This window comes from Megalops cyprinoides, chromosome 9 (assembly GCF_013368585.1).
Source record: "Megalops cyprinoides isolate fMegCyp1 chromosome 9, fMegCyp1.pri, whole genome shotgun sequence".
NCBI lineage: Eukaryota > Metazoa > Chordata > Actinopteri > Elopiformes > Megalopidae > Megalops > Megalops cyprinoides.
In genome coordinates, this window is record NC_050591.1 from 35,376,695 (window position 1) to 35,391,333 (window position 14,639).

General features: G+C 44.2%; 1 protein-coding gene across 20 annotated transcripts in view; it reads right to left on the reverse strand.

Moving 5' to 3' along the window:
* The window catches only part of picalmb (phosphatidylinositol binding clathrin assembly protein b), a 35,296-nt gene that overhangs the window by 13,765 nt on the left and 6,892 nt on the right, over window positions 1-14,639 (reverse strand). For 11 of the 20 annotated variants that reach the window (XM_036536085.1, XM_036536083.1, XM_036536082.1 and 8 more), the window contains exons 2-12: window positions 8,937-9,079; window positions 7,416-7,491; window positions 6,764-6,866; window positions 6,174-6,267; window positions 5,615-5,726; window positions 3,946-4,052; window positions 3,803-3,844; window positions 2,579-2,590; window positions 2,305-2,390; window positions 1,515-1,638; window positions 437-567 (exon numbers count right to left, since the gene is read on the reverse strand). In XM_036536085.1, coding sequence (XP_036391978.1) covers window positions 437-567; window positions 1,515-1,638; window positions 2,305-2,390; window positions 2,579-2,590; window positions 3,803-3,844; window positions 3,946-4,052; window positions 5,615-5,726; window positions 6,174-6,267; window positions 6,764-6,866; window positions 7,416-7,491; window positions 8,937-9,079 — 1,030 coding nt within the window. The remainder of the gene's footprint in view (window positions 1-436; window positions 568-1,514; window positions 1,639-2,304; window positions 2,391-2,578; window positions 2,591-3,802; window positions 3,845-3,945; window positions 4,053-5,614; window positions 5,727-6,173; window positions 6,268-6,763; window positions 6,867-7,415; window positions 7,492-8,936; window positions 9,080-14,639) is intronic. The other 9 variants (XM_036536088.1, XM_036536090.1, XM_036536087.1 and 6 more) reach the window with 3 other exon arrangements.

The following is a 14,639-nucleotide window of genomic DNA, read 5'->3' on the forward strand; positions in this document are numbered from 1 at the left end:
AGACTGAAGCATGGCAGTTTCATTCACAAAGAATCATTACAGTTGCACAATATTGATTTATGAGCAATTCATCACTCCCCTGCATCCACTAAAACCAGACTGAAACTGAACAAAAAGTACAACCTTAAAGGACTATAATGCAATACATTTACTTCTCTTAATGATTCCTTTCAACATGTAATACACTAAAATTATAACTAACTGAGAATGAGAGCTGTCAGAGAATTGTCAGAGTTCAGACTGAAATGTTGACCCAGCTCCCTCTATCCTAGAAGGTTCAAAGGAAATTTACATTAAAATGAGTCAACTGCCCTAAACTAAGCAAACCACAAAAACAGAGGTAGTTAGAAAGAGCACAAGGACATTCCTGACAGTCAGACCTACACAGTAAGCGTACTTCTGTGATTCTCAAAGGCTCCTATGAGGAGGTGCTCACCTGTTAGAGGAGCTAGGAGTGGAGAAGAGGTCAATGGCAGGAGCTGTGCTGATACCGCCCCCGGTGGTGGAGACCGGCGATGACGCCGTTGTGGCAGAAGGCTTCTTGGAGAGCTCCTTCAGCCGCTGCTCCTAGGAAAAAGGGGACCACATGAAGCAACACCAGACCTGTGATTCAAAGTCCTGATGTTCCCATGACACCTACAGCCCTGGAGAGGGAGAATCCAACAGCCTTCTCCCCTTTCCACTGCTGGGAAGCTCCACCCTCGGCTTCCTGTATGGCACCAAGGCCCATCCATTGTTTCCATCTTTCCATCCATCTCTCCAGCAGCTGTCTCCAAATTTATGTGGCAAACTAATGGATATTTTTCATTCGTCGACTTTAATGTCTCCTTTATGGAGCCAGTTTCCTCTTTCTGGTTTTCCAGGGCTTGGTCTGAACTGCTTTTTCCTGCAGCTGGAGTAATCCTGCAGCTGGAATAATACCTGTAATAATAACTTCTCCTCAAATGTTCTGGATATTCCATTTTTGTTCGTTTTGGTTTCTTTTTTTTGTTCACTCCAGAAAACACCTTTTCCAGCACGTGAAGACATTTTATGATTGTTAAAAATGTGCTACAACAAATTTAATTTTTATTTTACAGACTCATCCATTCCTGTGACTTCCAGTGAAAACATGAGGGAAAACCTGAACAGAAACTCTCAACTAGGCCATTTTCATTTTCTTAAACATGGTACAAATTGATCTATGTCCACCTTCATTTTTACTTTGGACAGACATTGTCCTTTCGTGGCAACATTCCTTCAGTCCAGGAGAGAAACGTGCTTCAGAATTTGCAGGGACTGCTGGAATCCTGACCACTGGTGAAACGTCAGAGCTGATAAAAGGTGAACGATCAGGTGAGACCGGATCTGAGACAGTGGGCAGATGAATGGCACATTCAGTGATAAGATCACGAATGGAAAGAGAGGAGAAGTTCAGAGACCCAGTGGATGGAGGTAGGGGGTGTGGGGGGTGTGGGGGTGTGGGGGGGGGGGGGGGGGGGGGGGGGGGTGGGGGGTGCGGCTCCATACTGTACCTTCAGTGCCTTTAGCCGCGCCTGCTCCTCCTCCAGAGCTGCCTGCTTCTCTCGCTCATCCACTTTGGTGAAAGACATGCCGGTGTTAGCCAGCGACGAGACCGCATTCGACAGAGTGCTGGCCCTAGCCACAGAGGACAGCACGAAAGATGGTTTCAGAACAGCGACACCTCAGTCAGACAATAAAACCTGCCACTCTCATATAAATAGCAGCCTTTAGTGATATTTTTCACTGCATTCTGGTATTAGCAATGTGTTGCCTGTTCTCAGGACTGAAGACAAAGCAAGCCACAGTTAAATGAACTCAGTCAACTTCAACCACACAGTAACATGGAAGCATACGGCTGAGTTAGGATGTTGGAGCAACAGCATATACACTCTTTTATTTATCAGATCACAGCTCAACTTTGATGTGCTTGTTTTCAGAGAAATCAGAAACAAAAAGTGTTTTGAAATGTTCACCTTTTATCCAAGCAGAGTTAGACTCTCACTTTCCCAATAAAAGTTTATGTGCGCGTTTAACGCCCACTCTTGGCAAACGGGGCCTATAACTGAAGTTTGCAAGTGTGCAAACCATGTGCTTTACCCCTTAACTTTAACGGAAAAATTAAAACCAAATACCAAATACATTTCTTACAAAACACTATGCTGTTGGTGGTTTGTATAATTAAAGGAAAAAATAATGTTTTTAACTTTATAAAATGTAACACTTCCTTAAATTTGTTTTGAAAGTCTGAAGACAAAGGCCAGCTGAAGAGAAGCCTAAGCCCCACAGCACCGCTGTTCATACCTGCTTGCAGCTGTGGAGTCCTTCACTTTCTTGCCCTCTAACGAAGCCAGGTGCTGTTCTAATGCATCCAGGAGACTGCTTGGAGCCTGCCACAACACAAACACCATCTCAGCACAGGGGCGCACACAAACAACAACACAAAAATAAAACCAAAACAAAGACCACAGGAAAGGAGCATGCAAAAGTTGGAAGCTGCGTACGCACACACACACACACACACACACACACACACATTTACACAGGCACAGAAAAAGAGAGAGGTGCCGATACTTACACAAACTGTAAACTGAAGACGGAAAGGGAAGGAGAGATGCAGAGCATAAAGGTGGTAATTGTCAGAGATAGAAGAATCAATATTTCAAATACAAACTACACACTCTAGCATCTCCCCTAATCACAGGAAGCTACTGAGAATCCCAGCTAACACTGGGAAGCCACTGAGAATCAGCACTAAACCTAGCGATGTATTCAGAATCTCAGCTAGCGCTAGCAATCTACTGAGAATCCCTGCTAACACTAAGAAGCCACTGGGGAATTGCACTTGGCCAGTCAGCATCCTCACACTCTCTATTAACCCCAGAAATCTCCTGAGAATCTCCAGTAAGTTAGCAATCTACTGGGGTTCCCGATAGAAAAATACTCTCACTGCATTCGAAAACAACTGACAATAACTGTACTACCTCAAAGTGTGTTCCCTTGTTTAAGCCTGCTGAAATGTGCTGCACACAATTAAAAAGTAATTCTGAGTTTTGCGTAAAAGTAGACGTATTACAGGTTTCTGCAGATGTGATATAAACATCACAAAGCTGACAACAGCTGGTAGTGATAAATGAGCACATGACTCAACAGAGGGGTTTCACTAAACGAAATGCTTTCATACCAGCAGTCAGCGACGTAACGACCCTGAATTAACACCTTTATTCACTGTGTACATTGAAAAGTCAAGAGAAAGACGTAAGAGATTAGCCCCCCTTGGCTACATCCATCATTAGTCCTCATGCATGTGGAAGTCTCATCTCAGTGATAAATGCACCGGGCAGAATCACACACTGGAAGGAAGTGAGTGGTGTCTGGCATTAAAACAAGAGGACATGAAGTCAAGAGCTGAGAGTGGAGTCAAGAAGTTCAGCTTAACTAGCAGGAATGCACTGCGATTGAACATGGTAGATTCTGTCCTTGTGCTTCTGAACCTAGAGTTCTGGTGAAGACGTGAGCCGACAGACTCATTAGCGGCAGGATCGTTCTGCTCTGATCTGAATCACTGTAACGATGTGTGAAATGCATTGGCCTCAGCAGATTATTTTGAATGAAAATCTGTTCTGTTCTCAACAGTGAGGAGTACAGAAAGAAGTCTTTACCAGAACTCTGGGACAAAGACAGCTAGGGACAGTGAGTGCATTATCTGTCACTAAGTACATCTGAATTAGCCCAGGTTAAAGTTGTTAAAGGGGCTTCCCTACCTGTGCACTCCTCGTACAGAGCAACACAGGAATCTTACCTGAGACAGGTCTGGTATGTCTCCCCGATCAATCCCCACTTGCTGTGGAAACAGAAACAGCAGAGATATATATATTATAGCAATGGCCTTTTGCACTTCCATTACCTGATACTCAATTGTGAAGTGAGAAAAGACAACCTCACCTCCGCGACTTTGAGGAATTCTGAGATTCTGGTCATCCGGGTGAGGAATTTCTTGTAGATGTCAAGGCCCTCCTTGCACTGATTTTTCTTCATGTCAAAGTACTTCTCTGTGTTTGAAACAGTGTTACGAAGCGTCAGTTCTGAGCTCTGATGAGGAGTTCAACATTCACAGTTAGTGGCATTGTATCCATCTTCTGAGAAAAGGAAGCTCCGTATTTTGATGTTGCTTGGTCACTTTAATTGCAAAGCCTTGGATGGTATATTCATGTTTCACTTATCAATTCAAAAGTCACAAAATTGAGTTTCACAGACTACTTTTATGACATGCAGCAGTGAATTTGTTTAGTATATGTTTTGCTATAGGTTGATTACTTAACTCTACTCAGCAGGCTATCATACAGCCTAGACCTTAAGACTGAAAAAAATCCCCTTACAACAGTAACTGGAGTGTAACCTGTAAAATATATCTGATTAAATTATACACACTGAATGAATTAGAACCTTTTTTCAATATAGGTGATTTAATGGATTCTGCACCTTTTACCTCTAAAATTAATGGAAATGTGGAGGGACTTTTTGCATTTTAATTAAAATGTGACCCAAATCACCATGGGTGGAGAAAATAGGTTTATGTTAAATGACCACTAATGAACAGCAGAGGCTGTGGACTAAGAATACTTTGTCCAATTCCATTACAATTAGTCAAAACTCTTTAATTAGAAAAACGGATGATCATGTCCATGACTTAGGAAGTCTTCTGTCAGTTTCTTATGATCTCTCACTGAATTTACAGATGAAAGTGACCCACAGCGAACGCTCGAGGAATGCTGGGGGAGCGCTGGGGGAACGCTTGGGGAACGCTTGGGGGAACGCTTGGGGGAACGCTTGGGGGAACGCTTGGGGAACGCTTGGGGAACGCTTGGGGGAACGCTTGGGGGAACGCTTGGGGGAACGCTTGGGGAACACTGCCCTTCCTGATCACTGTAAACAAGTGGATCTTGTTCATAAACTGGAAGGTTTGTTAGCTTACAGGAGTTAAAAATCAAACAGGATCCTGCTGCCTTGCTCTGTGGCACAGTGGACCAGGAAGCAAAGCCCTTATTCCCTCCCCAATACATGCATCACTGAGCTCTGTTTCCCTATACCAATAAACCGAAAAAATTCTGACTCAACAAGAAAAGCCAGAAACCGACACCCAACACTGTTACCGCTTTCACAGTGACCACACTGAGATAAAAAGACAAAAACAATATATGTTCAAATCTGAAATACACTGAAGCACCAATAATTTATATTAATCTGTGTCATTGACATGTATCATCGGGTGTTTCGTTATGCATCTTATAATGTCATTAATGTAGCAATTATTGGTTACAATGCTTTTTACAATACATTACATTACATCAATTAGCAGATGGTCTTACCCAGAGCGACTTAGAAATAAGTACACTTACAACACAATTAAGTACAATACATGCATGAAGTCACATGGAAGTGGTAGTCAATCACACAGGGAAGTTACACTTCTGACATAATGTGCTGGTAAAGAGAGTCCTGTTACAATCAGCCACATACCATCAAAAAGCACAAAGGTCCTCCACCCTTTCCTTGAAACAATCTTGATAGACGCCACCCACACAGTCCTTGGGCAGGAAGATTTCAAACTTACCCAGCAGGTTGATAATCCCCTCATTGTAGGCTGCAAACAGCCTGATGGCATCTTTAAACAGGAGCATGAAGGCGGCGTTGATGACCCCGTTTGTCAGCTCGTTGGCATTGACCTGTGGGCGGGAAAACACCACGCTAACAGAGGCGGTCCACGCGAAGCTAACCACTACATAACCTCATCCGACGTCTCAGCCTGGGGTTGGGAGAACACCGCACTGACAGAGGAAGTGTACACAAAGCTAGCTACTTGATAACCTTGTCCAACATCTCAAATCGGGGGTGGGAGAATACATGAGCTAACAAGCAATGAATCTGAAGCTAGCTACTTCAGTTACAAATGTCATGCAGGGAGAATGTTATTTATACAGCCATAATTTTACAAAGAGCAGTCAAATTACTTCACCTTATCTAGCAGCACAGAGCTGAAGATTCATTACAGGCAACAGAATGCAGAAGAACCTCCATCATGCTCTGTGGACGCAGCAACGACGCCACATCACTGTCTGGAGATGCACTGTGGGGGAATCACAAGCTAGGGGGGGGAACAGGGAAGGACTCACGTTGAAATCGAGCAGCGCGTCCATCTGGTTCTGGATTATAGGGATGGTTTTCAGCAGCTTCTCTGTGTTCATGGTTCTCATCACCCCATCCGCACTGCAGGACGCAACACGTCAACGTTTAAACAACGTTTAAAGAACATTTAATAACGACTGCAATGACAAGCAGGCACAGGTTAGATAATGAAGACGCGTTGGGGTTTGACTGAAGCAAGGGAACCGGTCACAGGGACAAGTATGACAGGCAGAGATGAACCACATCACTACAGGCTGCTGTATCTAGGAGAGAAACTGGCACATGTAGACAATGCATTCCATCACTACATAATATAAGAGGGACCAAAACAGAAACTGCATTTAGCACCTTCTAATGCATGCATGAGTCAAGTTATTTCAAGCCCTTCCTTTAAAACCTGCTCAAAACCAGTGAGAACTGACAGCCCAGGAACAGCAAAAAAGGACGTGTATTCTGAAGTGCTTTTTCATGCGAGATCCTGAACAATGCAGAAGCGCTGGCTGGCTGAGGTCTGAACCACAGGCGGAACGGGGAAGCTGTGGGCATCTGCGGCCGGAAAAAGCTGGAGACATCTCACCCGCGTTTTACTTTGGTGAAGTCAAAAGCCACCTGTCTGTAGGAGACGGCCTTTTCGTTCAGGTACCGGCTGTACCTCCTGATGAACGTGGACATGTCATAGCCTGTGGGTGGCGAGTTGAAAAGACAGAAGTTACAGTCTCTTTTCCTCCTCTTTCTACACGGGAATACTTATTTTACTGAACATGTAGGAACATCACAGACTCAGTGAATTGGGGGACTTTACGTCTCAGACACAGACAGAGGGGGAAGGGAAGAGAAACTCTCCCGAACTCATCAAATAAACAAGAGATCAAGCCACAAATGACGCATGACACAGGCTGTGCAGGAGGAACACAATGAATTTAAAAATTCTGAGAAAAGAAGCCTCTGGAAATGACAGGATTTCTTCAGCTTCTTCAAGAAACTTCACACAACGTTTTAGAGAGCTCAAAAAAAAAAGAACAAAGGCAAAGCATTTTTACTGGTATGATGCTCCCAGAACCATGAGTTATGAGGTATCTGATGTAATATGGGGGCTGAACTGACAATCACTGGCTATTGGGCAAGAGATCATGGCCACACACACCAGCATGGCAAGAGGTAATCTAAGTTACTTATTAGGGGAAACCCAAAATGACACATTTAGAAAGTCATAGGACAACATGACTCACCTTGTAACCCGCTTTTGTCCAAAAAATTACTGAGGTTGAACAATGTGTTCCTTGAAGCCAAGTACTGGACAAATCGCTGCAATGTTTAAAAAAAGAAAGCGAAAAGAAAAAAAAAAAAAACAGAATTAGAAATCAAATATTTCACTCTGAGCCTCATTTGGGAAACTTTCATTGAGGAATGCAAGCCTTATGAGCCTTATGAGGATCTGCAGCCCTTTCCACATGGTCAGCAGACAGAAAAGAGTTTCCTTACTGAGCATACGGCACACGTTTACAAAAACTCATTAAATATACATAAAAACCTACAACGCCTCCAATGAACACATTAGACATGCAGCTTGTGTGGAAAATAGTTTTCAAAAAGGACAATTAATTTCACAAATATTATTCACATGTGCTCATTAAGTTCTAAAAACAGCCGGTTTTATTTTATCTTTATTAAGCTGTAATATCACAGAGCCATTTAGTGGACCAAAGTCAATATCTCCGTGCAGTAAAAAGGAACTGAAAACAGTTCCAAATAGTCGTGTCTACCACATGCATAAAGCACTACGGTTAAATGACTGGTCCCCAGACAAGTTGAAACTGAAACATCCATACATGCCAGTATAAAGGTTTTATTCATGACTGTGTTCTGCTCCTGAAAGTGTCTGCAATCATTCCTGTAATTTTCTTTCCAACATATCTTCTTGCTCAACACAATGCGGGTATCACCGATATTCATCTGAGTGGCAGTGAAGTCACAATCAGAGTCTCATCAAAGGAGTGTCTATAGAAATAAGCAAAGTGTGGTGGTGCACTGAAGCTGGCAGATCAAAATTCACTGATTGTAGTCTTTCTCAAATCAGAATTGCAGTTCCCGCAAATCTGAGGTGGGTTCTTAGGTTGGTCCAATAGGCTACTGATTGATTCCAGGTAGCACTGAAATCATCAAGCAACATGACAGAAATCAAGCACTGGAGGGAAAAAATCCCATTACAACAGCAGGGAGTTGATGCTGAAATTTATGAAGAGGCCATGGATTTTAATGCATTACAAATATATTATTTATTGTACTGCTTTATATTTATGTGTGGACCAGCAAACACTGCCCATTGTTATGGACAGTAAGTGGGTGTTCCCTAACACTGTTAGGCCGTAGGACATAATGCCTAATCTACTCCTTGTTTGTTCTCCCTGATCACCACCACCCACCACCACGGTGTTCTCACTAGAGCTGAGTTTTCTGAGTCTTCCCTATTTCAACAAAGCTGAAAGCAATTGACCTTTGCCTCATATGCAGTGCTACAGGCAGAGGTGTGGCATAGTGGTTAAGGAGGTGGTCAACCGAGGGTTGCTGGTTCAAGTCCCAGGTGGGGCAGCGCTGCTGCACCCTTGAGCCAGGTGTTAGGCTGAAATGCTTCAGTAATAGCCTGCTGCATGAATGGATATGGAAGCTATGGGAGTCCTTAAGGATGAGGAACTATTTAACGTCCCGTAGTGGAAAGGCAGCAGTGCCCCTGTGGCCTGCAGGACACTCACCTCATTGCCGTACACCATGAGGTGGTGCGTTGTGATGAGGGACTTGAAGACCACCACCCAGCTGGTGCCTGTGGTCCTCTCGAACAGCGTGTCCGCCAGCTGAGGGATGTTCACGTTCATCTCGTTGGTGCACTGGATCAGGTCTGCAGGAGGCAGAGGGAGGAGGGGTTACTGGGGTTACCGAGGCAATGGCTCAGACCGTGCTTGTCTGCATGGCAAACACTGGTACACACATTACATTACTGTCATTTAGCAGACGCTCTTATCCAGAGCAAATTACATAGGTTACAGTTTTTACACGTTACCAGTTCATACAGCTGGATATTTACTGAGGCAATTCTGGGTTAAGTACCCTGCCCAAGGGTACAGCAGCAGTGCCCCAACAGGGAATCAAACCAACAACCTTTGATTAGAAGTCCTGTCCCTTACCACTATTCTACTTTGCTGCCTATAAGCAACCAACATGAACACGCTGGTGGAATGGGGAAAAAAAAAAAAAAAAAAAAAAAGTTAAATGAAAACCAAATGTCCTCACTTCAAATCAGACCAAGCAGAGCAATTCAGTTATTTAACTTACTTCAGTGCTCAAACTGGGGGAAAAAAATGATATCAGTTGCAAGGTTCTTTGTGTGAGTGTGCTGTGATCAGCAGAGTGACATCACGGTTTTCTGAGGAGATGGGATCTTTTCCTACACACAGCAGTTTTATTGATCCCGCGCTTCCGCTGCACCGTGGAAGCGATATTCTCTCCGCTAAACCCTGCACGCGGATCCTGCACTCAGACTGCAGCGGCTGCCGGCTGAGAGAACACTGTGTTACCTTCCTTCGCCGCTCCCCAGCCAGCCGGACTGAAGAGGGCTCATGGCTCATTACCATTCCCCAATAAAAGACAGCAGCCATTTCAGGCCCTCAACCAAATTCCGTCCCACATTTTCTAACCCGTACTTTTTTTGCTTTACCATAACCCTGTAACTGTACTAAAAACAATGCATGTCATCTGACAGCATCTGGTTAGCAAGGTCACCCTGAGGGATACAGCCTTAAACTTGAACCCACAGGCTTTGGTTTTGACAGAAACAGCCCAGATAATTTTTAACCCATTCAGAATCATGCTCTCACTATACGTTATGCATGAAATGCTAGTGAGGTCGTTTGACAGCTCGTCTCATGCATGATAGCCAGCCGTCACACAGAACACCTTAACTTACCGCACCTACAGAACTACTCCACTGGCACAAAGGCCTGGCACAGAACAGCGTGAGTGGGATTTCAGTTTGACAGGATCGGACTGTACTGGAAAGCAGAACTGACATCACCATATTTCGCTTTCAAACCGGAGCAGACCTCCACGTGAGGACACAGCCGCGCAGACCTGTCGAGAGCTGCCTCCTGGAACATGCTGGCTGTCAAAGCGTGCTCTGGTATTTGAATCATGGGAACAGCAACATGCTTTCCTCTCCCACGGTATGCAACACAGTGACACCTAAGACAGCACCACACAAGCTGGAAAGGTGCTCCAATTAGCATGTTACTGCATACCCCTCCAGTGGAGGAAGATTGGACTTGACTGTATGACAAATTTAATTAAGGCCGCTTTGTGGTCTTACTTCATCGATATACTGCTGCATCCCATTGGACAGAAGAGGGGTTACATATTCTGGAGGTGAAGCTCTTGGTGTAACAAGGATAGAGTAATATAAGAAAATGAATTACAATCATCATTGGTCAATTTGGTCTAAGTTTAGCACAGGTCTTTTTCAGACAGGAAAGACTTCTTTTTCTAACAATATTTGTCTTTTCTTTTGTGATGCTATGTGTAGACTGAGACACAATCTCTATAGGCTAAAAGGCTAAAGCACATGGTTAGAAACCAGAGAGCCAACCTCAGCAAAAACAGCTTGGTGTCATCACTCTTTACAACCTTTTTCAGAGAGGACCAGGCAGCTCCTGCTCCACACTCCATCAGGTGTGAGAGGAGGGTGGGGAGGGTGATGTCCTTACCCCCAGGGAATTGCCCCGCCTTCCCTGTCATGTGACAGTGGCACAGCCAATCACATGTCAGTGTCCCTCCCAGGTGTGGTGTCATGAATCAGAGACAGAGATAGATGATTGAATTAAAGTACTGCTTTGGCAAAGCGAAAAAACCTGTTCGGCACTTCTGAGCGCTGTGCCCACAGCTGCACTGAGAAAACGGGCCAGGGTATTACTAAAAGGCCGAACAGAAATAGCACCGGTGCTGCACTCGGCTTGCTGTGCTCAGAGCAAAACATGTGATTTCACAGCGGGGGTGATGTCGCAAGTCCCGTTATAAAAAACAACCGCCCCCTACTTTCAGCGTAGCACATTCATAGATAGGCATTCATTGGGAAGCCTCACCTTGAAAATGACGGAGAAAAAAATGAATACAAATCTTACAGTTACATTTAAAACAACCATTCAGACGATTACAAATCGGCATTTCAGTATTTTTACTTTACTTAAATCTCGAGGAGGCTTTAATTATTACACACACTTTAATGTGTTTAGCACAGTGCATACGGAAGAACCGTTAACTGATCAGGATCTTACTGTATCTGTACTAACGATCGTTGTCGGGGTCGCACTTCATTGTCAATAACAGTTACAGGAAGTCAAACTGTTGAAACATTCTATATGCATATTTCTCACTCCTCTACAGTCACGCATTACATCTCCGTAGCTATTCGGAAGCAGGCTAGATACCTGCATTCTGGTATCTAGTGGAAAAATGTTTTTTTTTTCCGTATCGTTTTTGGGTAGCATCGTTATTTCATTCCAGCGGGACATCCTCAGGTGCCCAAACACATCTTCCCCTCGGTTGCAATGATGAAAATGTCCCATACTTAATGGCAGGGCACTTACAGAAGCCCCATCCTTCGATTCGGTCGCAGGTGGTGTTTACAGGCTGAAAAGGGCAAGCTGCAATGACCTTTCCTGACAAAACCCCGGCAGTCGCGCCCGCAAGCGCGCACGGAGAGGCTATTAAGCCGGCAGTGGGACGCTTTTCACCTCCGTCACTTCGCGACGGGAGACGCGGTGGTCACTTATCCCGCTCCACGCTCGGCTGATAGCGGCCAACAGCATCAATACTGCGAGCTTTATACTCCACATGAGTCGTGAAAATCTCTGAACTGCCTCGCAAGTGAGCCAACTGCCACTCCGTTTGCCTCCAAAAAAAAGAGTAAGCCGATACTGCCCATGAATGCAGCGTTGCCTATTCAGCGTTGATGGGTCGAAACAAAATGTAAGGAGGGGGAAAAAAAACAAATAGATTTTATGCCCTGCGGCCAGAAAGGGCAGTGTCTCACAGCAGTGCGCAGTTAACACACGATTATCGATTTCTCGTATAAAAGTTGATTTGCAGCAGACACGTTTACGCTCGGACACAGTCATAAACGTTCAGAAATAAACGTGTGTTCGGTGTAGTTTAATAAGTGCGAGAAATCGATGAAAAGAGTGCAGAGTCATCTTTTGTCTGTATGTTATTATGGCTAATACAGACCCCAATCATTTTTCAATTAACACTGACACACATCATCCATATATATCACATCTGAGTTCCCTGGTGCTCGCGTAAAGACACATTCCCATATAGCCCTTTGGATTTCGCAATCGGTGTACAGCAAAACTAGGAGCAACTAACGTGGCACGTGGTTCAATTACGGAGCAGACCCTTGTTTTGATGATGATATAAGGGTATTCATTATACACTATTTGCACAGATTTACTATTAGATTTTATGACACTATTCCACACAGGTGAACCAATTAACACAGAATGACAGTTCTCTGGATATTTCGTTATCATAGAATGATAGTGAGAAACTTTCTCATTCTCATCGTTACATAACTATCGTAATTCGTAATTATCATATACCTGAATGCCTCCAACTGACTTTGATAACAGAAGTAAAGGCTTAACCTTGGGCGAAACCTTGTGCCACAAGTTCAAAACTGATTATTTACAATTTGACCACTCAGAATATTTCAGCTCCTCCAAACAGCCACTTCCAAAGAGCACTCATGTTGGCCAGCTAACTTTATCCAGGGCTCAGACAGCCAGACAACATGAGCTGTATTCACACGGAATGCTCCAGAATCTCCGCTATGGGGCACGGGGCACACCTGTGTGAGAAACCAAAACACAGTTCACAAGCCCCTGATACGTGCAAAGGCACCCAAACGGAAACCCTGACGATACGGCAGAGACAGTGGTGATCTCATACTGAAGCTGACACCAATGCAGGTTCATATCCTCAGATAAATCTCAAACTAGCCTTGCGTGAACCTTCACAACGCTTCTGCTCATCAATGAGCTAAACTGTCTGTGCCAAGAGGACCATAACACAGCTAAGGTGCAGCAGGGTCACCGCATAAATAAAACTGCAGAGTAGATGCACATATTTTAAACAAATGAGCATCTCCAGCTAGCACACACTACAGCAAACTATCCACATACATTTCTGAAATTCTGAAAACTTGGACTACGTATAGTGGAGTATAGTGGAGTCAGCGCAGCAGGAAGCAATAAAAATAAACAGAGTAAAATTACCAACAAGGACTGGCATTAGACCCGATTCAGAGGCTGCGGTCGGTGATGTAATCCATCCTTCCTCACCCAATCAGAACTCTCATGCGGTCACCGTATCCAGCTGCACTGAAGTTCGAGATGCTTCCTCTGATTTACTGAAAGTGCATTTCCTGGAAGGTGTAGTATCTGGGGCATTGCGATATAAGAGAGTTTCTCAGGCCTCTCTGCTTCTCCCTGCTCGAACCTCCTGCTCAGCCTCTCTGAGTTTCTCTGTCTGCATGCCAAACCACCTCTCTCTGGGTTACAGCACCACATCTCTGTTTTGAGAGAGTCCTTTCGGTCACTGTTCTGGGTCCTTGGTGTCGACCAGGTCCCCTGCTTGACTTTATCCAGTTCAGTCTCTTAAGACAAAGTCTGCACCATGTACAACCATCACTGACCCTGGTTAAACATCACTGAACTTTACAGAATGACAATAGGCCACATACACAGGCTTTCCACATAGTTTTCCAGCACTGTTGGCCTATACAACAGTCTCGGTCCCTGTCCCTAAGTGGGCAGAAGTGATGGCCAAATCTTACATTTGGCTTTGACCCTTGTGAATGTGACCCCTCTGTGAACTGTGGTTATGATTCCTGATCAATTTAAAGCAAAAGCTGAAGCAAGGGAAAGCCAAGTTCCCTCAGCTTCTCGTGATAATGGCTGGATGACGGTCCTAAAGTGATGTCTTCACACTGAGAGCAGTGTGGGCATCAACGTTTGGAGTCAAACAGAGGTGGCTACATTTAACTTTCCTGACTTCAGCTTACGTGCGTTTATGTTTCTAATAATCCATTTGACTTTTCCTCTGATGATCCACGACCTTGTTCCATGGTAATTAATGTGCCTCAGCTGTAACAATTTCCTCGCATCCTATCTGTAATGAAATGTTATTGAAAATAAATGTATTATAAATATAACAGCGCTTACTTACACCATGTTCCATGCATTGGAAATCCCCTGGCACTAGGGGGCCTTGTAAATGACATCATCATAAGGTCTACTGGTGTCACGTGGCCGCCTAAATAATTTCAGTGTTTATTCATTAACATTAACCCAACAAAAACAGCTCTGGATGGAGATACTAAAGCACATGTTCCTCTTCTGTGGCCAGCA